The 25679-nt window shown below is 35.8% G+C and overlaps 1 protein-coding gene across 9 annotated transcripts in view; it reads left to right on the forward strand.

The window, feature by feature from the left end:
• The window catches only part of MYCBP2 (MYC binding protein 2), a 198953-nt gene that overhangs the window by 113552 nt on the left and 59722 nt on the right, over nucleotides 1-25679 (forward strand). For 7 of the 9 annotated variants that reach the window (XM_080363498.1, XM_080363499.1, XM_080363500.1 and 4 more), the window contains 10 exons: nucleotides 1869-1956; nucleotides 5770-5822; nucleotides 7069-7241; nucleotides 7580-7724; nucleotides 9798-10010; nucleotides 11711-11766; nucleotides 12202-12317; nucleotides 14609-14706; nucleotides 19349-19465; nucleotides 20219-20359. In XM_080363498.1, coding sequence (XP_080219624.1) covers nucleotides 1869-1956; nucleotides 5770-5822; nucleotides 7069-7241; nucleotides 7580-7724; nucleotides 9798-10010; nucleotides 11711-11766; nucleotides 12202-12317; nucleotides 14609-14706; nucleotides 19349-19465; nucleotides 20219-20359 — 1200 coding nt within the window. The remainder of the gene's footprint in view (nucleotides 1-1868; nucleotides 1957-5769; nucleotides 5823-7068; nucleotides 7242-7579; nucleotides 7725-9797; nucleotides 10011-11710; nucleotides 11767-12201; nucleotides 12318-14608; nucleotides 14707-19348; nucleotides 19466-20218; nucleotides 20360-25679) is intronic. The other 2 variants (XM_080363502.1, XM_080363505.1) reach the window with 2 other exon arrangements.

Genomic DNA, 25679 nt, shown 5'->3' on the forward strand with positions numbered 1-25679 from the left:
CTAAAGCCTCCATAAGTAACTGAAATTAATTGATTGGACACACAATGCAAGTTCTTGTTCTTTTGAGAACTTCAAGATAACAATTGCCACTGGTAGAAAAAGAAACTTGTGTCCTGGTGACCACTGTGTTTTCTGTAGCTTAAAGGAACAAAGTATCATAGAATCATTTTGGTTGGAAGAGATACTTAAGATCATCAAGTCCAACTATAGCCTAAATCTAGCACTAAGCCATGTCCCTAAGAACCTCATCTATACATATTTTAATATCAGTAAGAACTAATTCAAGTCAGTGGTGATAAATTTTGCACATCTGATTCTCTCTCCTTCCAAAGGAAAAGTTTCTGGTACAGTTACTTCACTATAATATATTGAATGACATTCATGGTTAGGGAAATCTGCAAGCACTGAAAGATGTCATTGAGTGTAAGCAAGTACCTCAAGGAATCAGGTGTATTTCAACTTTTAAACTTTGTTGAAAACTAGGATTTTTGTGAATATTGTATATTTATGCTCTGGTGAATGAAAAGGAAGGCTTTTGTTGGTCACTATTAAATCCACGAAGTACTTGCAAAAACTACCTTCTGCAACAAAGGGTGTTCACACAGCAGGGAACCATCTGGTGATTTCATCCACATTTCACATCTTTACTTATCAGCGAGGGCAGAACCTGCTTGTCTGAGTCCTAAAGATGCAGTTTATCAAGAGTTTAGTTTAAAATGCATTTTGGAGATTTTTCAGTCTGGTTGGGAGTCTCTGAGAATACAAGGCAAGTCTAGGGTTTCTGATTTTGGAGACCTTCCAAATCAAGGTTTGGGGTTTCTTTTACCTATTTTATATATTGCTAGTCTGCCTAGAAAATCTGTCAGATGGAGGTTTTCTATCTTGGTGCATTCTTCGGTGCGTGGGTTTTTTCCTTCACGAGAGGCACCTGTCAGAGGTGTGCTGAGCCATACATGGATTTCTTTAAAATTGTTGTTAGTGTCAACACCTTTTTGTAAGCAAAGTTAAAGAGGCTGCATTTGCATGTAGCTGGGACAAGTCAAAGGGAAAATATCAAATACATTTCTTTACGGTTTAAAAAGCAGCTACAACCTTCGTAGCTATACTGCTCTCCCCTCATTCCCTGCACCCAGCTTCCTTCCCTCCAGGTATTTGAAAAATGTGTGCATAGTATGTTCTTTTTTTGTTGTTGTTTCCTTGCAGAGTTTAAAGATACTGATGGAGAGAGACTTGCATTTCCAGTGACAAGTGTGGGAGTGGAGAAGTCATCTTATTCCCTAGAACAGCAGTGTCAATGGGAAGAAATAACTTTCTAGGGCAACTAGAAGGCAGAAACTATCAAGGGCATTGCTCGGGATTTATAATAAAGGGAAATTAGGGAAACTTTTTCCCATCCTTTCCTATACAACTAGAGAAAGGGAAGAGGGGAAAAAAAAATACTACCTTTAAAGCAGATGGAAATGTGAGCTTGTGGGATATGTATATATGTAGAGCTTAGAAGAGGTGTTGCTTTGCAATCTGAACATGTATCGGTGCTTTTTTTTGTATTAGGAAGTTCCATTTCTCATTCACATTACAGACAAAAGACAATTATCATCTTCAGATGTTCTGACTAGGTTACCAGAAGCATGGTAACCCATTTATTAAGACTCTTACCTAACTGGAATTGTTCTCAAAATTTGGTACTCTGGCCCATGTCACAGCAAAACTTAACAGTCGAGCTGTTTGGTAGGAAGAGTATCACTGAGAAACGTCAAACTGGAACAAGCGATTGTTATCTCTTAGGATAAAGCAGTGTCAGGGAAATGCATTCATTACCATAATTTCTGAAACAGTAATTTTGTTTTAAAATTTGTTTCAATTTGAAGGGTATTATTCAGCTGGAGAAAGAATTGGCCAATTTAGGAGGATCATGTGCAGCAGCTTTGATGAAGAAAGATCTAGCGCTTCCTATTGGTAAGTCCTGCTCAAAGAACATGCTTTGTTATTTCAGTATTTTTTTAGGTTTTCTGAATGAATACTACCTTTAAGTCTTCATGTTGCCTTTAGTTAGAGATGGTCATACAAGAATTATTCTTAAAACTGAATTAATCAAACAAGATAATAAAGTGGTCTTGTTTTCTGCTTACACTATTCCCTTCGTATGTGTATGGGGAGGATGGAAACCTGGTCATTTAAATCTGAACCAACTCACCCCATCCACAGGTAGTGTATCAATGTACGAGCTATGTCCTACAGTTTCCTCGTGATACTTCACAAATGTGCAGGTATCTTATTTATATTTCTCTTTCACTGCTTTTTTTTTTCCCTCCCTGCACTCTACACCTCTTTGAATGAAAAATATTACAAAATTTAAAATTACCTGTTTAAAATTGAAAGTGACCATTGCATCTGTAGACCTTATAACCTAAAATATTTCTGCTATATTTTTTTGTTTACAATTATTACTAAAAAAAAAATCCACATACTTTATAGCAGATGCAGCAAATAAAAGTTTACAGTAACCCAAGTGTAATTTAAAATGTAAGGTAAAATATGAGTTTATGGAAATTAATGGATATGGAGATTGAACTAGAGCTTTGTAATGATGCAGCCATATTCTGTGTATTAGCACTTTTCTTAATTAATATTAGCATATAGGAAAAATAGGCTTGTGATCTATAACAAGATATCTTATTTGATCATTTTAATTTAGGAGCACAAACAAGAGCTCAAATATTGTTAATGAGACTGGAAGTATTTAATAATGAGCAGGAGGGTGCTGATCAGTGTGCGGTTATAATCACAAAACCTAATTTGAATTTTTTAACCTAGTATTTTGCTTTTGTATTTGAATGTGCAAATTTCTTACTTTGTGTTGTAAATAGGCACCGCAATTGCACTGATAGATGTGTATTTCTCTCTCAAAAGTACAGGCAATTCTACAGTTTAAACAGAGCCGTCTTATCCTCCAAATGGCTGCATTAACTCATTAGTTTTGTTGACTTTCCTAGCGCCCATTTATCCTGCTATACTCCTTTGCAAAAAAAAAGCTGAAATTGAAATGCTTCTAACTTAATTTCCCATGTTTTCTAATACTTTATACATTTCTCTACAGAGGTATGTTGGGTTTTTTCTGGTTTTCAATGCCTAAAACAAGAAGGGAAAGTAGGTGGTACAATGAATTGGCTTTGTATGCTTTCAGAAGAAATTTGCAATAAGACATGCAGTAAATTAACTACGCAGTGTCAGCCACCTATGAAGGTGGTTGTGTGTGATCCGCAAGAGAGGAGAGATGGATGCATTGCCTATATAAGAGTTTCCTGATTTCTGACATAATTACAATGGATTCATCTGACCATTTACCTCACACCAACTCAAGGACTTCAGCCAAGTCTGTTAGTGGTGCTGATGATATTACAAAGCTAATGACAAACAGACATCGTACGTGTATATTATTTCTCTACAAGACCACTAGACCCTGCGACTAAACAAAGCTGATGAGTTATAGGCAGCAGTGGTAGCTTTTGCTGGTGTAAACGACTGTGTAGCCTTTTTAAGATGAGTTTCTGTTGTCTGTTGTTTTGCTTTGTTTAAGTGTTTTGCCTCATGTCACAGGAAAACACTGTGGCTGGAAAAGAGGTAAAATGTGGTTTTCTAGAGCATCATTTAAATTACTTAGTATCAGACTAATTTTCCTTTTTCTGTACTGTACATTGCTTATCTTCTACCTTTTGCTACAAGTGAATGGTGTCTTAAAAAATACCATATTACTACCATTGCTTATCTGCAGAGGAATATCATTTTATTGGTGAAATGGAGCGTCCTTTAGGAAACACCTGTACAATCATATAAAAGACTGTCTCATAATGCATATACACAAGAAGGCCCTTTGTATTAGACTTTTCATGCGTTATTTTATAATTTCTACAATTTTACCATTGATCCATGTGTTGATGTACACAGGCAAAAGAAAGTAACATAAGAAAAAGGTTCATTCCATAAAAGGATTGGCAACATAACTTCTAGTGCCTGAACTTTGGTATTTAGAAATTAAGCATCTAGATCTAAGCTAGTAGCTCTACCTTCTTTTAGCATTAATGTAGGCATCTTCAGAGGATTGTTTATGTCATTCCAAGATGATGTAAGAAAAATTAAATTCATCAGCCAAAGGGAAGAGCCTGTTTGTCCTCTGTTTGCTGTAAAGATATCTAGTCATTCCTAAGTCTGAGCTCATTATCTCCATGCTTCACTGACCCAAAGTAGGAGAAGTAAATCCTGTTCCATTTCTCAGCTGCTCTTTAGATCTCTGGATCCAAATAAGTTCTCGTAAAACCTGGTGACTTTAATGAAGACAATAAAATTCTGCCATGTTCACAAAGTTTCTTAAGAAAAGGGAACAGGAAACGCATGCTTGAAAATTAACCTCAGCAGGTACATTTGTGGAAGGTTGTAAAAAGGGCATCACAAGAGTAAAGAGAAAAAAGAAATCAACAACAACAACAAAAAAGCTTGTCTGGAAACTTTATCTCAGGGAAAACAGAATGATTGAACTGACTTCAGTACACAGTTAGTCGTTGTTACGTACATCCTCATAGGACCCTTCTGGTTTTAGTTTTATTTGCATGATTTCATTTTGGTCTTTTGACTTTAAGGAGGTTGTTCTTCATGAGGATCTTTTCATAATTGTTGTAATGGGTATGTTCTGTGTTCTAGTACCCAAATACTTGTGTATATATTCCTCTGGAACCGTTAGGAAAGAATGTTTTGAAAGGACATCAAGAAGGCTTTAGCTGTTTTTGCTCTGAAGGAAGATGGAACAGGCAGTGATTCTTTCATGTATTATGAAATCTTTATCTTTGAAAATAGACACAAATACTATTTGAGTTACGATGTTTGAAAGATCACAACTTCCTCCTTGTCAGTTCTCCAAGACTCCAGTTAAGTTACTTCTTCCCAAGAGGAAGATCTAGTCAGTGACCAAGTGGTATTGACTCATATATTTAACATTATTACTTACCTAATTGTTTCAAATTTGGTAGAAGTTATTTCTGAGAGCAGAGGTTTTATATATCTTTATTTCTTTGAATTTTAAAAATGTCTCAAATTTTTCCTCATTTCTCTTTCTCTCTTTTTACGAGTAGAATTGCCTGGTATGTTTTTGAGAGAGTAGAAATATGGTAATAGTTTTATCTGTTTAAGTTTTCTGTTAAAAGACTGTGTTTGGCAATTCTGGTCACTCTGGAATCGGACTTCTGAGTTGCATTTGTGAGAAAGAAATATTGTATAATAGAATGTATTTGAATTTTGTTTTGCTAAGAATCATAATTTACAAAAATTGTGTAGAGTTTATCAGGTTTTCCAATACTGTTAATAGGGTAAGTTCTTCAAAGGGAGCAGCTGGTGCGTACTTGTCCACACTGCTTCCCAGAGACCATCATGACTTTCCAAAATCTTTTTCTGAAAGTACCTAGTCACTCCAAAGACTTGCCATACATACTCTCTTGGAGATAAGACAAGTACCAGATTTTTGTTTTGTATAACATGTTGTTTATTTGCTTGTGCACTGAACTACACAGTACTGCATGTTTACTATGTTACTTGAAAGTATTTTTCAACTGCTGGTTAAAAAATGCTACACATCATCTTGCAAACTTATATTTTGTAATATAAAAGGCTTCACTAAACAAAGTTGAATTTCACATTCTGTCCTGTGTAGATATATGTCCATATTATTGAGATGAAAAATAAGTTTATTTTTTCTTATGAAAATAAGTTATATTTTTACAGCAGGTAATGAATTTGAAGAAGACCTTGAGATTCTTGAAGAGGCTGCTTTACAGGTATACTACAGCTTTTTATTCCCATTACATACTTCAGCACATAATTACATTGCAACTTTTTGACGGCTATGGAAGAAAATTACTTGTAAGGGTTTTACAATAGGAGAGAAACTAGGTTGTTATAAAACAGCTTAAGAAAGTCTTACAGAATTTGAGTATTTTATTAAATATTTTTTTTTAATAAATCTGCGTAGAAAAAAAATTACATAAAATATCAGAGGACGTTAGATAACCAAATACATTTCAAAATATCTGGTGTCTGGCTTAGGTTGCATGATTTAACAAATTTTAGATGTTACCAAAATTAATCCTCCACATTTCTTTGTAATTGCAGAAATAAAATCACTTTTTCAGTTGAACAGCAGCATTTATCAAGTCTCATTATTGTCCCAAATAATATCATTAATCTAGAACAACTACAATTATATTTTTTATTTGTTGTGCTGGGAGCTAGTGCTGGTCAGTAGCTCCCTAACTATAGCCCCTAAGTGATGATACACAGTGAAACAGGAGTTTTCACATTTTGTCTGACTCTCTAATTATCTTCAGGGCAACTGTTTTGAAATTTAGTGGTCACAGTGGCCTTAAGATGACAGACCAGGAAACAGACACTGTCTAGGAGGAATCAGATGTTCCTTGTAAGAAATACTTTTTCAGTAATGTGTTCTTGGGACCACTGTATTCTAAACCAAAAAGTGAGCTAGGAATGTGCATGCGAGTAATTGATTCATTATTGCTTTTAGTCTTGTCTGTTAAATATGCATCTTTCCACCTTCCCTTCTTGCAAAGAAGAGATTTCTTTTGCTTTGTCTCAGCAAAAAGTGTCTTTTTTAAGAGATCTGTCTTTCTCTAAGTTACATATCTAGCCTTTTACTTTCTTTTGGAATATACTCATTGGTCACATTTTCAGAATGACTTTCTTCATTATTCTTCTGCTCACAGTTCAGCAGTTTAGGATGCTCATAACATGGAAGTGCATGTTACCTTACTCCTTCTTCCAGAAATTCTCTCTCAACTCAAGATCATTTAATCTCATTTGGCATAAATTATTGTTTTATAGACTGAACTGACTTTTTTTTTAACTTTCATCACAGTAAAGTTTATCCACTCTGCTCCTACTTGAATAGTTTCCAATCCCTAAATGTCTGTGCCAGTTGTCGTATTATGGGTGAGTGTCTGCATATAAGATACTGAAAATCTGTTTTGTCTCCATCCTTTCATCCCCAACAAAAAAAAAACACAACAGGTGTGCAAATCTCACTCCGGAATTCTGGGGAAAGGCTTGGCACTATCTCACTCACCAACCATTTTGGAAGCTCTTGAAGGAAATCTTCCACTGCAGGTACAAAGCAATGAGCAGTCATTTCTGGAGGATTTCATTGCTTGTGTACCAGGATCAAGTGGTGGTCGACTTGCAAGGTAAAAAGTTGGTGTGCTGCATGAATAAACCCGTTAATTTATAGCTGAAATGTTTAAATTTTGTAACAAAATAGAAAATGTTTGGTTATCTGTTAAATTTCAAAACCTGTGTGCAGTCGCTTTTCTATATAATTAGATGTAGAACTTTGATATCTGCATCAAATATTAGTTAAGTAAAACTGTTGGACCATATTGTTTCTGTTAATATATTAGATAAAAGCATTTAAGTATTCAGACCTTCTGCATGCTTTCTTATCTGGAAGTCATGTTTGTACAGAGTAAGAAATTATCTTCTGGAGGCCTGTAAGAGAGTCTGAGATTGTTTGTCTTTGCTGTAGGTGGCTTCAGCCCGATTCATATGCTGATCCTCAGAAAACATCACTGCTTTTGAATAAGGATGACATTCGATGTGGTTGGCCAACTGTTATTACAGTACAAACAAAAGACCAGTATGGGGATGTTGTTCATGTTCCTAATATGAAGGTAATTACTGTCATCTTGGCTGTTCTTCATCATGACTTCTTTTAGTATTTGTTGTAGATATTCCACAGAATACTCCTGTATAGGGCAGGAAGTGACATTTTTAAGTTCAGTCTAATCAGTCTTTCTTACCTCTAAATCCACAAATTTATCAAATTCTGTGTTATGCCAACACCATTTCATGTAATTTGTAGCTTGTCTGTAATGATCTACAGTTGTGAAAATTACCAGTTGTAGGCAATGTTTGATGATGATTTGTAAGGTGATAAGAATCTATTTTTAAAATTTTAAGCCAGGAAAGAGTATTATAAATTTTAAACTGAATAAATATGATGGAAAAAAGAATCATAAGCACATTGACGGACCATTTTATAGTCACTTTTATTTTGGCTTAGAACAGCACTTCCCGCTTTTCTGTTTCTAATATTTGGAGGTTCCTGTAGTCTCTTTTCTTTCTTTTGACAGCTTCAGGTAGGATTAGAAAACCCTTTAAAGCTTTAGACTAAAATCTAAAGGGTAAGTATAAAAGTTGGCTGCTTGGTTTGAAGTAGCAAAGCACTCAAACAAAACAAACTGAACACAAAATTTTTGTGACATTGTTTTAATAAGTTATGTCTGTGTAAGTCCACTTACTCTGGAGTAGTACAGATATTTTCAAGACTTACTTTTATTTAAGTCCAAAAGCAAGTGAAGTACCTTATACAAAGGCGTAATTTTTGTGGTAGGAACTCTCAAATCTATTCTTTGTGTAGATTGTAATAATTGAGAGTTATCTTACAGTGAGCTGTAAATGCAGACTGTGAGTCTACAACAGTAACACAAGAAACAATCACAAACACAACATGAGTGAAATTTAAGTGTGTAATTACCAACTTAATTATATGACAAAAAAAGTAACAGCTTTTTAAATAGTGATTTTTTTTTCTCTGTCAATCAGGAAAAGGATATGTCAAAATATACACATCAAAATTGTTGCTGGATTTCTTGTTTTTCGCCATGAATGTATTAAAGTAATAGAAATCTTAATTCAGTTTAATCATTCTGTTGGACTCAATCGGTGTGCAGTGTGCTGATATTACGTACAGTACATTAGAACAGCACTTGAAATCTGCAGCAATTCAATGCACTTCACGGCAGTTTTAGGATGAATAGCGAGTAAACTTATTGTCCAGATGGTGTGTTCTTCCTCACAAAACTAAATACAGCTGACTTGCACGGTGCTGATACAGCAGGGTAGCAGAGCCAGCCAAGATCCAACCTGGCCACTGCTGATCCAGATCTAGCAGGCCCTGATGACTTACTCTGAAACCTGTGCACTGAGTTGTAAGGCTCTCTTCTCTACTTTGTGGCATTTTTTGTTGTCGAAAACCTTAGCCAGTCGTACAGGACTACAGGCTGCTTCCCAGGGATTGTTCTGGGACTTTCAGAACTGACACTGGCAGTTTTGATTGTGTGCTGAGGCACTTGAGTGCTTCTGTCCTCTATGTTTACATTTTTCAGAGATGCTGTGTGTGGCTTTGCAAAGTGTTAAACGTGGACATGTGAGTTTTTGACACAGCTGGATTTGTATTCAGTACTCTTAGGAGGAAAGGCTGAGAGAGCTGGGTCTGTTCAAGCTGGAGATGAGAAGGCTGAGAGGGCATCTTATCAATGCTTATAAATATCTCAAGCATGGGTGCCAAGACGATGGGACCAGACTCTTTTCAGTGGTGCACGTTGACAGGATGAGGGACAACAGGCACAGACTGAAGCACAGGAGGTTCCATCTAAACATGAGGAGAAACTTCTTTACTAAGAGGGTGCCAGAGCACAGGAACAGGCTGCCCAGAGAGGTTGTGGAGTCTCCTTCTCTGGAGACATTCAAAACCCACCTGGACACATTCCTGTGGGATCTGCTCTGGGTGAACCTGCTTTAGCAGGTGGGTTGGACTAGATGATCTTCAGAGGTCCCTTCCAACCCCAGCCACTCTCTGATCGTGATACTCTCTTTGTCACTGTACCTTATCAGTTCTAAAATAATATGTTCGTGTGTGTTTTCTCCTTAAATCATCTTTTGTATTCCATGTCTTATTGCAGGTAGAAGTCAAAGCTATTCCTGTTTCTCAGAAAAAAACATCTTTGCAACAAGAACAAGTAAAAAAAGTGCAACGGATACCTGGGAGTCCTGCAACAGCTGCTTCCCCTAGCGGTGATATGACCTTTGGAGGACTTCCTTCACCCAAACTTGATTCATCCTATGAGCCAATGATAGTAAAAGAAGCTCGATATATTGCTATTACAATGATGAAGGTAAATTACTATCATTTTAGCAATATAACTGTGAAACTCAGCATTCAAAGTGTGCAAAGGAGAAGGAAAAAAGTGTATTTCAGTATTGTCACAAGCTAAAAATGAGTTACTTACAAATTACATTGATTATATTCAAGTTCAGCAGAAAACTAGGTACATCAAAAGGAGCGATTACCTGAACTGTAAAGCAGTTATGAACTGGATTAGAGTTTAAAAAGAAAAGTTGTCTTGATTTTGATTACACTGTTTAACAAACTAGTCTGAGGAGAAATGAAAACAGCTGTATGTATCCATATAGTGTTGGAGTGTTGCAGGGAATCTGTATTAAAAACTATAACTGATGAACATAGGAAAAAATAGAGCACAGAATAGTAAAAAGGTCATAAAATTATTTGTGTATCAATGAATAAATATTAAGCATCATCTATTGAAATTAGCCATTTTAAAATGGATCAACTTAAGAGACTTTCCCAGCACTGAACAGTTAGTATTGATTTGAGTATATTTTAGAACCTGCAACAAATTTACATATCTGTAGCATATTGATTCAGTTAAGAGATGTAACGTCTATAACTAGCAGTTGGACAACTTAGTAAGACGTGTTTAATCACGAGTTAGACAGAGACAACACTTAGTATAATCAGTAAGGATTTATGGACCTAGAAAATCAGCACACTAGTATCTTTTAGATGGAAAAATTATCAAACTATCATCTTTTAGAGGGTATAGGGTTATTTTCTTTGGAGAATAGTAGCTGTGTGTAAATAATGAAGCTGGCTACTAACTGGTGTCTTAATGGATCAATGATAGAACCATGAAATCAATATGGTGTACAACAGATGGGTTTTTTTTAAAAAAAAAAAAGTTAAATCACATGTCTGAAAAGATATTTACAACCAGGGAATGTATATCAAGGTGTGATCGGCTTGTTTGTTGTTGGGGTTTTTTTGTTTGTTTTTGGATTTTTTGGGAGTACTGCGAAGTTGACTTCTTGGCTTGATGCTACTTGGTAATTTTACCAGTGACTTGTGGGGGGGAGGGAGTACATTATTTACTCAAAGCTGGAACCCAGATGAGATTTCTGACAACCATTGTCCACAGGTACCCGCTGCTTCTTTTCAAGTAATAGATATCAGCTCTACTCACACAACTGTTAATGGTGGCACACCTTGCAAGGCATTAGATATTCTGGAGTAACTGATGGTGAAGCATGTTGTATCAGTACTTGATAGAAACATCCAAATATGATTAGAAAGTCCAGCTGCTCACTTAATGATAATTAATTATGACATGTTTGGGGGACTGATACCCAAAACTGTGTTTTGACCTGCAACATATTTACTTTCTTATCCTCACATGGTCTGCAATGAGCTACCAGTATTCAAAGGCTTTTTATACAAGCTAAATTAGAAGAGATTCAGTGATTTGACTGTGAACAAAGATTTTTGTTAGCAATAGCTATCTTTATTATCTAAATAATGGCAAATTAAAGAGAAAGTGAAGACACCTTTTTCATGTATGTGTCTGTGTTTCTCATTCTGTGCCTTGGAATTGGTTTCTGGTTCCTTCATCAATGCCTCTGGTGAAAGTAAAGTCAGACTAGTGTGTTCTTTGAGAAAATACTCTGCTTTTTTATTTGTGACTATAGTATAATTGATAACTGTTGATTTTTCTGTTTGTTGAATTTAATCTGTTTATAGGCATATGAAAATTATTCTTTTGAAGAACTGCGCTTTGCTTCACCAACACCAAAAAGGTAAACATTAAAAGTTACCTATTAACAGGGACTGAAATTACCATGTTCCTTTCACTTTTGCTGATACCCAGACTCACAACCTAGACTGCCAGGTAATCTTAAAGGTAGAAATGCTACAAGAATCATGTATTATAATTTATTTTTTCAAGTTTAGAGATTCTGTTTAAAATTCTTCATTCTTAATTGTTTTAATAGTGATTCTTTATCTATATTAGCTTCCCTCTGAACGTCTTCTTTCATCATTTGCTATAAATAAATATATTACTGTGGGTTATGAATTCATAATAAATATGTGTTCAGTACACTGGACAGGGAAAAACGATATTTAGATGATCTGACAGAAAAAAAAATAAAAGTTTCCAAACTAAGTATTACAGATTATTTTCAATAAGACAATAAGTGTTTAACGATTTTCATTGTTTTCTTTATCCCTAGACCCAGTGAAAATATGTTGATTAGAGTCAATAATGATGGTACATACTGTGCAAACTGGACTCCTGGAGCTGTTGGTCTCTATACCATTCATGTTACTATAGATGGCATTGAAATAGGTAATTAATTTTCACTAAATTAAGCAGAAATCTATAGTATATCCACTTAGTATACTGATAAATATGTCCTGGTGCTCATAAGATTTATTATTAAAGTTAATAGTAAATCATGTTACCCAAGTTTTAGTTCAGAAGTCTTCTGTCTAATTCCCTCTTCTTTCTCAAAAGAAAAAAAGACAACAGCTATTCTCTCATGGGAATAGAGAAATAGGTGGCAAATAATGTATTTAATGTGGTCAGACTCCCAGATTAATAGAGTTATCTGGTTATCTATTCTCAATGTTGGAAGAAAAATCTGTTGTTTCAGCTAAGAGAGAGATATATAGTTAAAGGAGAAGGGCAGGCGGGGAGAGTGTGTGGAAAGCAACACACACACACACAAAATAAAAACCACACTGAAGAACATAGGAAAAGGGGAAGTTGTTCCTGACTGTGCAGAAGTAAATAATGTCTTCTGTGGAGTCTCCTTCTCTGGAGACATTCAAAACCTGCCTGGACACCTTCCTGTGTAACATCATCTAGGTGATCCTGCTCTGGCAGGGGGTTTGCACTAGATGATATTTTGAGGTCCCTTCCAATCCCTAACATTCTGTGATTCTGTGAAAAATTGAGAAAGTGTGGTCTTAAGTGAGACTCTACCCCATGTTTCAATTATTTGGACTAATTTAAAAAGCTTTGAGTTTCTTCCTTGTTGAAAATTTTTTAGTTGTCTTGCTGGTCCTAGGAGATGATATAGCACAGAGTGGAAAGATCCCCCTCTGAAAAACAGTCTCTGTCTCAAATAGCCTCTTGTTAGTCTTACTGGCAGTATGGTGGAGATGGTAGTGGAGGTTCTGAAGGCACTGCTGTTAACCCCAGATCTTGTAGGAGGGTTGAAGTGAGGTCACCAGCAGTTCCTCTTTCCCAATACTGAACAGCACCTTTTGTAAATAAAAATACACATAATTCATGTGGGATTGGAATGGGTTGCTCAGTTTTGTGTGTTACCTACAGAAGATTTATAAAAGCTTGTTATTAATGTTTATCTTTGTTCCTCAAACAGTAACATTTTCCTTCATAGGAGGTGGCAGTTCACTCAATTTATTTTTTTTCCAGTCTGCCATCCCTGGAAATAAACTTTACACTGTAGTTCAAATACAACTGCTGTTATATTTTTACATGGATTCTACCATCCTCATTCATTATGTAGGGTTAACTTTTAGAAATGCCAGAATACAGTTGTTAACCTTGGTTATTAAACAGATGTGAGTATACTCTATACTTATCTATGCCATTTTTCTTCAGTGTAACTCCTGTTCTGGTTCAATCATAGTATCTTACTATCCCCTTTCAAGCTTTCACGTACCCATGCTTGACCCATAATTCTCTAAACTTTTAACTGCTTAAGTACTGATAGCACTTCATTTCTTCTCTGATTCAAACCTTTTATGTTCTTGGTACTTCTAGATTCCTTCTGTTATTTCCACGCTTGTTTAAAAGAAAGTTACCAAAACCAATGGTTTTATTGCTAGGTCTCTGCTTCTTTTCAAGTTGTTGCTCTTCAAAGGGTCACCCTGTAAAATGAAACAAAAAACCTGAAAAGATCTGCTGAGGCCATTAACTTCTAGTTTGGCTTTAACACTGATTTTGAGACTATTTCTTTTAAGATTATTACTCAAAGTTATATCCATCTATTACTTAAGTTTGAATTGTTTCTTTACATGTATCTTTCTTCACAGAGAATGTTACTGTGTTGAGATATTTCCCAGTACCTTCTGTTTTTATAATAGTCTTGGTAATGAAAGATGCTGCCTGTTTGCATTATATAGGCTTGTTCTAGTTATGTAATTTGACTTTTAAGGTTTTTACCTATTTCTCACATTTTGCAGTTAGCATCTGCAACAGTACAGCATGCATAGGCTATTTCCGCTCTGGGAGCTTTTACTTGCACCCTTCAAACATTAAACCCTTCTGTATTCACCATTCCTGGAAGTGTACCCCTACAGACACTACTAGGATACAAAATTACATAATTGTGCTCTAAACACATGGTGTGATCAGATAACAACATGAAATTATGTGTCTGAAAAGTTCTACATACAGAATTGTAGAATCATTTAGGTTGTAAAAGACCTCTAAGATCATCAAGTCTAACTGTAATGTGTAAGAAGATACAAATGTTGAGAAAGTAGAAATTTGCACCATGAAGCAACTGCAAGTGTTGTTTATTGCAGAGATAAACTGTAGTTACTTTTTGACTGGTATATCCCCTTATATGTTTTTTTTAAAACTTAGTCTTTGTTTGCTTATAGATGCTGGACTGGAAGTGAAAGTAAAAGATCCTCCAAAGGGAATGATACCTCCTGGAACTCAACTTATTAAACCAAAAGCTGAACCTCAGCCAAACAAGGTTTGCAGAACTAAAAAAACCAAACAAACAAAAAAAAACCACCACCACCAACAACGAAATAGTTATATTTGGGTGGGATTTTGTTGTTGCTTAATACATACTTTATCATGTTGTAGTGGTGTGGGACTTAGGGATAATTTCTAATTGCTCTAAGGTGCTGAATGAAATGAATATACTGGATAAAATGAAAGTTACTAATTCCTTTTTCTTTCTGTCATTAATAAAACTGATAGACACTTTAGAGGAGCTGCCTTAGTCTTGGCTTGTGACACAAACATTGTGCAACCATTATGAAAGCCACAGACTACATTCTGCACTCTTATTAATTCTTTTTCTTTGATACTGTACTATGAAATGATTTGTACAAAGGGCTTTACAAAGATTTCATTTGTTTTATGATAATGATGTTCAGTTAATACAAAATCCAAAATTAATTTCTTTAGTGATATCTTCCTTTCTTAGAATATCATGATTTTATTTTAAAAATAATTTTAAAAATCCTTTCTGAAGCTTTTGATTTCCCCATTTCACCTTATCATCCTATCCTGAAGGACTAAAGTAGACACAAATCGTAGAGGAAAGCTGAAAGATGGTGTCACAGTGCTGTAAGGAAAATGCCCAGATGAGGGAACCGTCTTCCAGTTTCCCTTAGATGAGCAGGAAGGGATATTAAACAAGGCACTCAACCTTTTTTTTGTGGAATAAACCTATATTAGAAGATGTGGAATCCTGAAATAACACAAAGGTGTTATGCTTCCCTCTCTCATTACAACTGCAAAGGAAGCTAAGTAATACATGGTTACAAAATGGATCAGGTGTTTTCTAACTTATTACCTATGCAGTGCATCCTGATTTATTTTTTTTCCAGCTTTCTGAATAATCTCAAGATAGTAACTTCGTTGTACAATTCCCCAGTCTGTAAATGCATCCATTGCCTGCTTCTTCCACTAACAAGACACTTTTCCCTTACATCCACACCCCAAAATAACAAAAATAAAATTACCTTTAGTTTCCACCGAATCTTTTATCCCACATTGCCTTTTTCTTTTCCCCCAAAAAAATACTTGTAGGCTTCCTCCCTTCTCTTGGAAGGACTTCCTCGTTACTTCATTATCTTAGTTAAAACTCCCAGGTCCTACCAGATGAGATTAGTCTCACAGAACTTAATGGTATCTCTGGCAAGCTGATCATCATATGTTTTGTTTGCTGTCACCAAAGTGAGAGACGCATCCCATCTAAATTGAGATAAATTGCTGGATGAATGTGCTGTCTTTCTTTTCAGTTATTACAGTGGGAATTGAGGTGACTGGTTCATACATAATTGCTACATTTTGTCAAGTAACAGTCTTCATGACAGCTAAAAATAATTGACAAAAGTTAGACCACTGGTGTTCTGAGGCATTAGCTGGTATTTAATCATCTCCCTGTGTTGTTCTGCTTGCATGTCTTGCTTCTTGCTCCAAGTTGTAGTCTCTGTGAAAGAGGAGCCATTTTTCTGTAGAGCCTATTGCAAAAATAAACTAGACCTTTCATGATAGATAATTTTTTTTAGGCTTCTTTTTTTCTGTGCTGTAAGAAATCCCATAACAAGACAGTTTAGAGTAATTCTTTGTGTATGAACAGCAGTATTATAAATAATACAGAAAGGTAATTATTGCACTGTGCTCAATGCTTCTGAATCCAAGAATGCCAATTAGATGTGTATCAGTCAGCGACAGTCCAATACACCAAATCATGTCTAGCTGAGAAAAAGGGGTTAGTTGAGCTCTAAGCACTTCTTCCTCTTCTTCGGCCGCCCTGAATTTCAGATAGTTATAGCCAAAGGATGCTAACGGTGCATTCTCAGTGGTGATCTGTTCTCAAGTAGAAACACCAAAGTATTTTCATTGAGACAGTGGAACATCTCAGTTTTGTAGTCAAACCTTACTTGAATCACAAGGTGAAAATGCATAATGTATTATGATTTTTGTATTGGATGCTATATATTGATTTATTTATTATTTTTTTGTTCTCTATTATTTGAAGTCAGATGAAAATCTGATTTTCCCATCCATCCAGTTTGATAAAGGAGATTATAGATAGTGATCTGTATTCAGCCTCATTGGCTGTGAAACTGATTAATGTGCAGGAAATACTATTCCACATCCTATTGAGGGAAACATTATCTTTCAAGCTAGATAATGTAATTCAAGGTAGTTGGAACCAACTAGAAGAAAGCAATCCTAATTTAGCTGCATTAGAAGGGGCAAGACTGGTTCTAGAATGATTGGTCACTAACATGTTTTGACTGTTTCTACTCTCCTCATGTGACTGAACAAGTAGCTAGTAGCAATTGCAAAAAAAAACACCCCACTGTACCCAAGAGCTCTGGACAGAGGGTGGTTTTTTGCATCCTCTGATGTGTTAACCCTCTTGTTAAGGTTGCTTTGTCCTGTACGCCGCACTTTTTTCTACTGAGAGGTGTACCTGTTTTCAGATTCACCAAATAAGAAGGCACAGTATCAAAGCTCTTGAGAACCGCTGTGCACTGTAAGGGAGATGTACAGGCTGGTGATGCCACATCTGGAGTACTGTGCCTGGTTCTAGACTCTCCAGTTTAAGAAGGACAAGGAACTACTCAAGGGAGTCCAGTGGAGAGCTACAAAGATGACTGGGGATCTGGAGCATCTTTCTTATGAGGAGAGACTGAGAGAGCTGGGTCTGTTCAGCCTGGAGAAGAGAAGGCTGAGAGGGGATCTTATCAATGCTTATAAATATCTTAAGGGTGGGTGTCAGGAGGATGGGACCAGACTCTTTTCAGTGGTGCCCAACAACAGCATGAGGGACAACAGGCACAGACTGAAGCACAGGAGGTTCCATCTAAACATGAGGAGAAACTTCTTTACTAAGAGGGTGCCAGGGCCTTGGAACAGGCTGCCCAGAGAGGTTGTGGAGTCTCCTTCTCCGGAGACATGCAAAACCCACCTGGACACATTCCTGTGGGATCTGCTCTGGGTGAACCTGCTTTAGCAGGTGGGTTGCACTAGATGATCTCCAGAGGTCCCTTCCAACTCCAACCATTCTGTTATTTTTATTATTATTAATTGCTGTGCATTTCTGCACTAGTCGCTTCTGGTCGGCGTTCAGTTTGCGTATGCTCCATGGAAGAACTGACTCTGGGAGTGTTACAGGACAGTTACTGAACCATTGTGCCATTGAGAAATATTCCAAGCAAAGAGGAGCTGTATCAGAAAGAAGACTCAGACAATTAAGCTTTTCGTGATGGTCAGAAATGAGCATAAGATAATCTTTCATCTGTTTTTTAGTATATTGCCTGTCAGTGGATCTGATCCCTAAACAGTTCATAGTTACAGCTTGAAGTTTTCTGTTAACTAGTTAGCTGCTGCAAAGGGGAAGAATGCTTTTTCCAGACCTATGTGTATCCACATCTTGAGTGTGAGCTTTTCCTCCTGTAAATTCAAGTTGTTAATCCAATTCAAGTTGTTTATAGACCTGTCTATGTTGGGTGTGCTGTCAGCAGTCATTCAGCCTTATATATTTACAAGGACCTTGGAAGTTTTAGTTTTGCCAGTTGAGGAAAATCTAAATCCTAGGAGTAACAGGATTGCTAGTAAGCAAAACCTTGCACATTTTGGAGTAAGTTGCATTTGAAATTCTTTACATGGTTCCATGGTGATTTTTTTTTGGTTGTTTGACTTTTTAGTAGCCTTAAAATAAATAACATTCCTTAAAATGAATAATTTCTTTAGGGAAAAAAAAAATCATGCACTTTGCTGTCACCTTTCATTACTTTTTCTTGAGTTTATTTTTTCCATATCGTTCTGTGCTTTATGTTAAGACCATACTTCAGTTGGTACTTTTTTCAGTGTTATGTGTGGAGTTTGAAAATACCTTCCAAGAAAAGTATTTTATACCGCATGCATAGAATGTATGCGCTTCTTAAAATCTGAAACCAAATGGGTGACTTAATTTTGTTCTCTATGGGACAGGTGCCTGATAATGTGTTTGAACAGTGAAAAAAATGATAGTGAGTAAAAACTGTGAGATCTTGGGGGCTGTGGTGAATTAAACTAGTAACAAGGAGCATCTGATCTAACCTTCCTGTGAAAAAGGGAGAAACTATTGAAATAGCTAGTTGAAAAAATAAAGAAGTAGAAAGATCTATTTTTTAAATGGATATTTAAACTCTTTAGCTAAAGAAAATATCCAAATTTTGGGCAAAAAGCTGACTAAACAGAATGGCATGGTAGTGCAAATGAGAACTGGTAATCCCAAGTTGATTAGTTCCTGTAAATACTGACTTTGAAAAGGCAAAACCCCTGAAACTTGCAGGAATGTATAAAATGAGGTGTGTGGGGGGGGTTGCAGTTAAAAGAATTAGAAGTTTCTACTGAATATCATGTGGTGTAACAGATGTTTCCAAGACTGAATCAATGCACTTTTTTGAACCTTAATATTTTATTGGTTATAGTAAAAAAGTGGAATTATACACAGCAGCCATGGGAAACTAGCAACAAACTGTAACTCTGAGACTGCCATCTCGTCACTAGCATTTCAGAATCTGTTAAATCTATTTCTTTTTACTCTTTGAGAGCTCTGTTCCAATTTTTTCTTCCTTACTGTCTTCCTTTGCTTCTCTTAGGTTCGCAAATTTGTGGCCAAGGACAGTGCAGGGCTTCGTATCCGTAGCCACCCTTCCCTTCAAAGTGAGCAAATAGGCATAGTGAAAGTCAATGGATCCATCACTTTCATTGACGAGGTAATTAATTAGACATTTCTGTTGAAAATTGGGCTAAGATGTAAAGTTAATTCATGCAAATAATGTTTTTTTTATATTTAGGTGTTGATATATACAATTTAAGAACATAAGACTTTAAGTAGCAAAAATCGAAATGTTTACTAACTTAGTTTTTCAAGCTGTCATTTCCTTTTAATTTACTTACTTGAAAACCTGTGTAACAAAGTTTTTGAGACTGATAATGAGGAAATGAAATTCCTAGAATTCATCTCACAATAATACCTCTGAGGATTTAGCTGTTCATGACTTACTATTTCAACACTACACAAATTCAGATGTAGGTGTCATTTTCATTACACTTTTGAAAGATCACTAGTGTGTTAGACTGCTATGCATGTATTTTTCTTAAAATATAACTTCATATACAAGGAATATCTTTGCAATTTACTAAGTTATATCAGAAGTGGAAAAATGACAAGTGGGGAATTTATGAAGGCTTGGCTTACTTTCCTCTTTTCTCTCAAAGCTACTCTTATTATCACATGATCTGATTTAAATTTATCTTTGCACTTTGCCCTCTAAAAAGATATGCCTCCCATTGCTTTGAAATTCTGATTTTGTTGATATTCCTCTTTGCCTCTTCTTAAATTCTGTCAGTGTAGTGAAGATGATGACTTCCTTGCTACTATTGTCTGTTTGAAGACTGTTAATCCTTACTCGCTACGGAACAGTTACAGGAGGGCACGGCTCGTTTTTGTTGCTTGTTTCCCATAGATCCATAATGATGATGGTGTTTGGCTGAGGCTGAATGATGAGACAATAAAGAAGTACGTTCCTAACATGAATGGTTACACTGAAGCCTGGTGTCTCTCTTTTAACCAACATCTTGGCAAGAGCCTTCTGGTACCTGTTGACGTAAGTAAAAGGTGCCTTTGAAAAATATCCAAAAGTACACTCTATCCTCATTACAAGACTTTCTTTAATTAAGGCTGCAAATGAGTACTGAGGTAAACAATGTTGTAATTACTGAATATTATATGTGTTTGCATTTTTGAGGGCTATTGTGTAATGAGGGTGGAGTGTAGAAAGGTGTGAGGCTTTTTATGTTGAAGCCTCCTCTCCTAGAAAAGAAACAAAAGTGCAAGGACTGCTATAACAAAAGTATAATCCTATGAGATTGTCGTCTGCACCAGGTGTTTCTGATGCCAAATGTCATTGTCTGTAAAACGATCCACTGATGCTGTGATTTCAGAAGAGGCTTGCACCCTGCAGTGAATCAATGTAATTGAAGGATTTTTAAAAACTCAGTGTTCTTCAGTCTCTGTTGGGTTTTGTGTATATTTTTTGTGAGTTTTACACCTGAATCCTTCTTATCTATTTGTTTGCTAATCAGAGAATAGCAGAGCATCAAGACTGGATAAGTTTAATGGTGATCACCAGCAGTACAATTCAAATGTTATACTTTTTCTGGAAACAAGATACAGTTTGGTTTTTAGTTTTGTTTAAAGAAAAAAAAAAGACAGAAAAAATATATTAGAAATATATTAGTCAAACCCATGTTTCTCAAAAATGTTACGAAAATGCAGGCCTTTCTGGCTTGTCTGTTTTTCTGCATTCCTCAGCATGGACAGTACCTTGATTTCTTCAGGGCAAAATGTGAGAACCAGATCTGATTGCAGAAACAGCTATTTAGATTGGATTTGTCTTCTTACATGAATGACCCGTTGCTGCGGTTGGAAACGGCTCACAAATATTTGGCCAAATTAAACACCTGCAGCCAGCAATGTCGTCTTGTTTATTTTTTCAGTCATAAAAGAACTGAGATATTCCCAGTTCCAGTGAAACTGGGCTGTTTTGTAGGAGGCAAATCTGGCAGTTCAGAAATCCTCTGTTCTGACAAACAGCGCTGTATGATGGGACCAAATCTCCTTCCTGTTCAGCTTCTTGTCTGCAAATTATTTGTTGACAGAATTCTGTTTGGTGATTTCTTTCAGTAAAATTCTTATTTTTGGAATTACTTCAATATCTCATTTGGGATGCAAATTATTTTTGTGCTCAGCCATCGGTCACTCCAACACTGTGATGACAAGCATATTTATCTGTTTTGTTGTAGAATATATGAAAACATGGAAAAAAATATTTGCTTCAAATCTTGCTTGTATTTTTTTGCCTTAGAAATTAATATTCAGTAGAAAGTTACTATATTATATTTTCACAAGACATAATACTTGTATGCAGCAGTTGAATTTTACCTGTTCACCCATGATAAAAGTAAATTCACCTTGACTAAGTAGTTAACTACAGGAAATAGTGTTAAGTCTGGATGGGTATTATGTTAGATTTTTGTTTTGTTTCTTAGTTTAACTGTTTTTTAATACTTTTTTGCTTGCCGAAGGGAACAGTTTTGATCTCAGCTGTCATGTACGTCAAGAACTTACTGGTTGGTTTATCTCAGATGGCTCTAGTACACTCTTAGTTCTAGAGAATAACATACACTCTGCTCCCTGGGAGAAATCTGAAGGGAAATGGCTGTCATAAATAACTAAATACTCAGTCTTGATAATGTAATCTTGATAGTTCAAATTTGAATACATAGGCTGGGTACAGTGGAATGTGAAAAACAACATATATTTATCATACATTTCTCTCTCTGCCTCTCTGAAGTTCAGATAAAATATTATCTTTTTATTTTCATAAACAGTGCTGTGAATTAGTTTTGATCACGTTTAGACTATTTGGAGCTGGTAGATATGCCTAGTTTTCTTTTAACTAACCAGTTACATTATGTCTTTAATGACACAAGGTAGAAGTCACATGCTTTCTTAGCTTCGAATTAGTAAGCAGCCAACATAGCAAAAGTCTTACGAAAGCAACTGTTATAACCATATAGCTCTGTATAATAAGTGTTTTGAGCAAGTTTCAAGTTGAACGATTCTTTGTGTCTCTTGTATTTTCAAATTTTTGAAAGGACTTAGCATGTCCTGAAAATACTTAATTTCATTATGGCCTTATTTAAGCATTAATTAAAATTTGTTGGTTAGATTCATAATAATAAGAGGAAAAAGAAAAAAAATGTTCACTAACATTTTCTTTCTTAAAGGCCACAAAACAAAAGTCGAGGTTCAGTGGCTTACTTCTGAATGCCTTGGTCTTTACTGCATGCTATTTTAGTGTTACACATTACACAACTTGATTAAATTTTATAAACTCTATGGTAAGCTCCTGAATTTTGTAGCTCATCTTTATTTTATTTCCTGCTAAAGCCTGATGGCATAAAGTGATACTGCTTTCTTCATAGCAAGTTTTGAATTAAAATCTCTTTTAAGGTGATAACTAAGTTGAGAATATGCACAAATACGTCTTTTATCTGAATTGTCCAAGAACTGTATTTGTAAGTTGTGAGATCTGATCACTGCAGTCCTCTAGAGGTGAATGACTCACGAGGCAAAAGATGTTCCATTAAGTAATAAATGCCAAAGGTTCTGTAGATTAAATCGTGAAAATACTCCACATCTGCTCATCCTTTTGTATTGATTTGGATAACTGAATGACACGATGAGCAGAATGTAGTAAAATAATCTGTTTATATGCAAGATTTTTAGAATCCAAAGCTATTCTACCAGCGCTGGTTTCAGAAGAAGGGAGCAGACTGGAAAAAGTCTCTTATGTGACTGAAAACACAAATGAGAAACCAAATGGCTGAATGAGTCATTGTATTCCCTGTTCAAATGAATGTCACATTACTTTTATTTGAATCAATTTTTATTCAACTCGTGAGTGTGCAGACTTGGCAACTCTGATAACATTACCGTGTCGCATTTAAACATACAAGCTTTTTCTAATCATCCTTGAAGTCAATAAAATCTCTCAGAACATTTTGTAAAATATACTTTGGGGATAATTTTTTTAAAGAGAGCTTGAATTTTCTATTTTATCACTGTATTAATAGAACAGTGAACAAAGAAAAATCAGAATATTTCAGCCTCTTGCCCTCCTTGCATATATACCATATTTACATTTTATGTTTCTCTGTAGACATTACGATATATTTTAAGATAAACAAATATTGAGTATCTTAGATCTCCTAAATATACTGTTTCTGTATATCTTGATCAAAGCTATTATATTTTAAGAGAAATGATCATAGGAAAGCAGAGATCCATTGTAGTTACAAAACTGTTTGAGCTGTGGTCATTTATCTTCTTAAGAAAAGCTGCATAGTCAAATCCTTTCATGAGGAGCTTCTATGTAGCCATTGATCTGAAATTGAGTTTCTGATCCATTGTAGGTAGGTAATATGATCATGGGACTATCAATTTAATAGATGGTGATTTTGTAGAAGAGTATAAGTCTTAATAGGTTATGATTTTGGATGAGCTGCTTCCTTCCTGGTTGTTACTTTTCTTTCTGTCTTGTGACATGAGGAGCAGCTGAGGGAACTGGGGATGTTTAGCCTGGAGAAAAGGAGACTGAGGGGAGACCTTATCGCTGTCTACAACTACCTGAAAGGAGATTGTAGCGTGGAGGGTGTTGGTCTCTTCTCTCAAGTAGCAAGTGATAGGATGAGAGGAAGTGGCCTCAAGTTGCACCAGGAGAGGTTTAGATTGGATATTAGGAAAAAATTTTTCACGAAAAGGGTTGTCAGACATTGAACAGGCTGCCCAGGGAAGTGGTGGAGTCACCATCCCTGGAGGTGTTTAAAAGATGTGTAGATGAGGTTCTTAGGGCAGTGCTACACATCTCATCTATTCATCTAAACTGACATACAGTGTGCTAACAGCCAGGAAGCTCTGAAGCTCCCAGAGCAAAGGAGAGCTTCTAGTTTGGTCTTCTCGGTGTTGCTAAGCCAGTATGGTCCCACTTCACTGCTGTTGGTTTCTCTTCCATGTTTTATACATACAGCTTTATAAGATATACTGAGATATACTTAAATATTTTAGATATGGATAGTCCATGTTTCTCTGTGTAATAGATATCCATCACAAAATATGAGATATGCTGCAAAGTCATATAATTAGTCTAACTACACTGGATGCCAATGAAGTACACTCTTATGAAGCAAATGTAGGCTTTTTATAGTTGTCGTAGTTTTATGTTGAATTGTAAAGCCTTTACTCTGCCAGTCTGCCTATCTAACACCCTCCTCACCTTCCTCAGGGCCCCAAAACATATATCACTAGTTCGTTGGTACCTCTTTTAATTTTGGGTGGAGGTACTAAATTCTAAAGAAATGATGTTTGTCAGTTTATCTGGTTTTTGTCAAAATTGCAAATTGTTTGTATTGCTGAAGCTTGATGTAAGCCAAAGTTTTGCGAACTGTGTGTATCTAGATGATTTGCTTCTATCATGAGATAAAGCATAGGTTTACTTACTTTTAACACCTAAGTGTTTTTTCAAGGAATACAGAGGAGTCATGCCAAGGATATTATATGCTTGTTTCTGCTTAAAGAGATTAATTCTCTTTTCTTTAACTACTGATAAATTTTAATATGACTGCTGTCCAGGGGCTTCATTTTGTTCCCCTATCAGGATGGTGATAGGAAATAACATTTTGATATCTCTGTTCATATAGATAAAATGGTGGCTTTGCTGAAGGGATTCTGTCATAAATACTGATTATTAATGCTACTATCTATGTGCTATTAATTCTTTATTTGACAGGAACAGTAAAAAAAATCTTTAAAATTAGTAGAAACCAGTTAATGGAGAAAAGGTGGCGTTTTTTTCATGTTTTGCAGTGTTTAAAAAAATGTTATCCTAGCTGCTTTGTGGGAGGGAAAAATACACAGAACAGCAGCACTGATTTCTGGAGTATAGGCAATTGCTTATAAAATTATTGAACTCTCTCTGGCAGCTCTATTTGGTTTATGATGATTCATACTAAACAAGAAATGCATTGTATATTTTATAAAACTGATGAAATCTTAGCACTCCTTCTCCTTACAGCACTTTGAAATTTTTGGCTCTGGTAAAGGGTGCGATTTTGCTGTGCAAACTGGTGAAATCATTCTGTGCAAGTGAATTGCTTTCAACAATAGCGAGCTTAGCCCTTCTCTGTCTTTTCAGTTCTGACTTGGTGACTAAAAGTCCGTGTGCAGTTTTCCTGCAATAACTGAAATTATCTTTCAGAACAGCAGACTCCCTTGCTATAAAACTGTGGTTTGTGGTGGGACCAACTACTGTTTCATTGTAACAGAAATGTGGGATTTTTCTCTGCAGGAAGTCTCAAGCTTTA

The sequence above is a fragment of the Nesoenas mayeri genome (assembly GCF_963082525.1).
Source record: "Nesoenas mayeri genome assembly, chromosome: 1".
In the NCBI taxonomy this organism is placed as follows: domain Eukaryota; kingdom Metazoa; phylum Chordata; class Aves; order Columbiformes; family Columbidae; genus Nesoenas; species Nesoenas mayeri.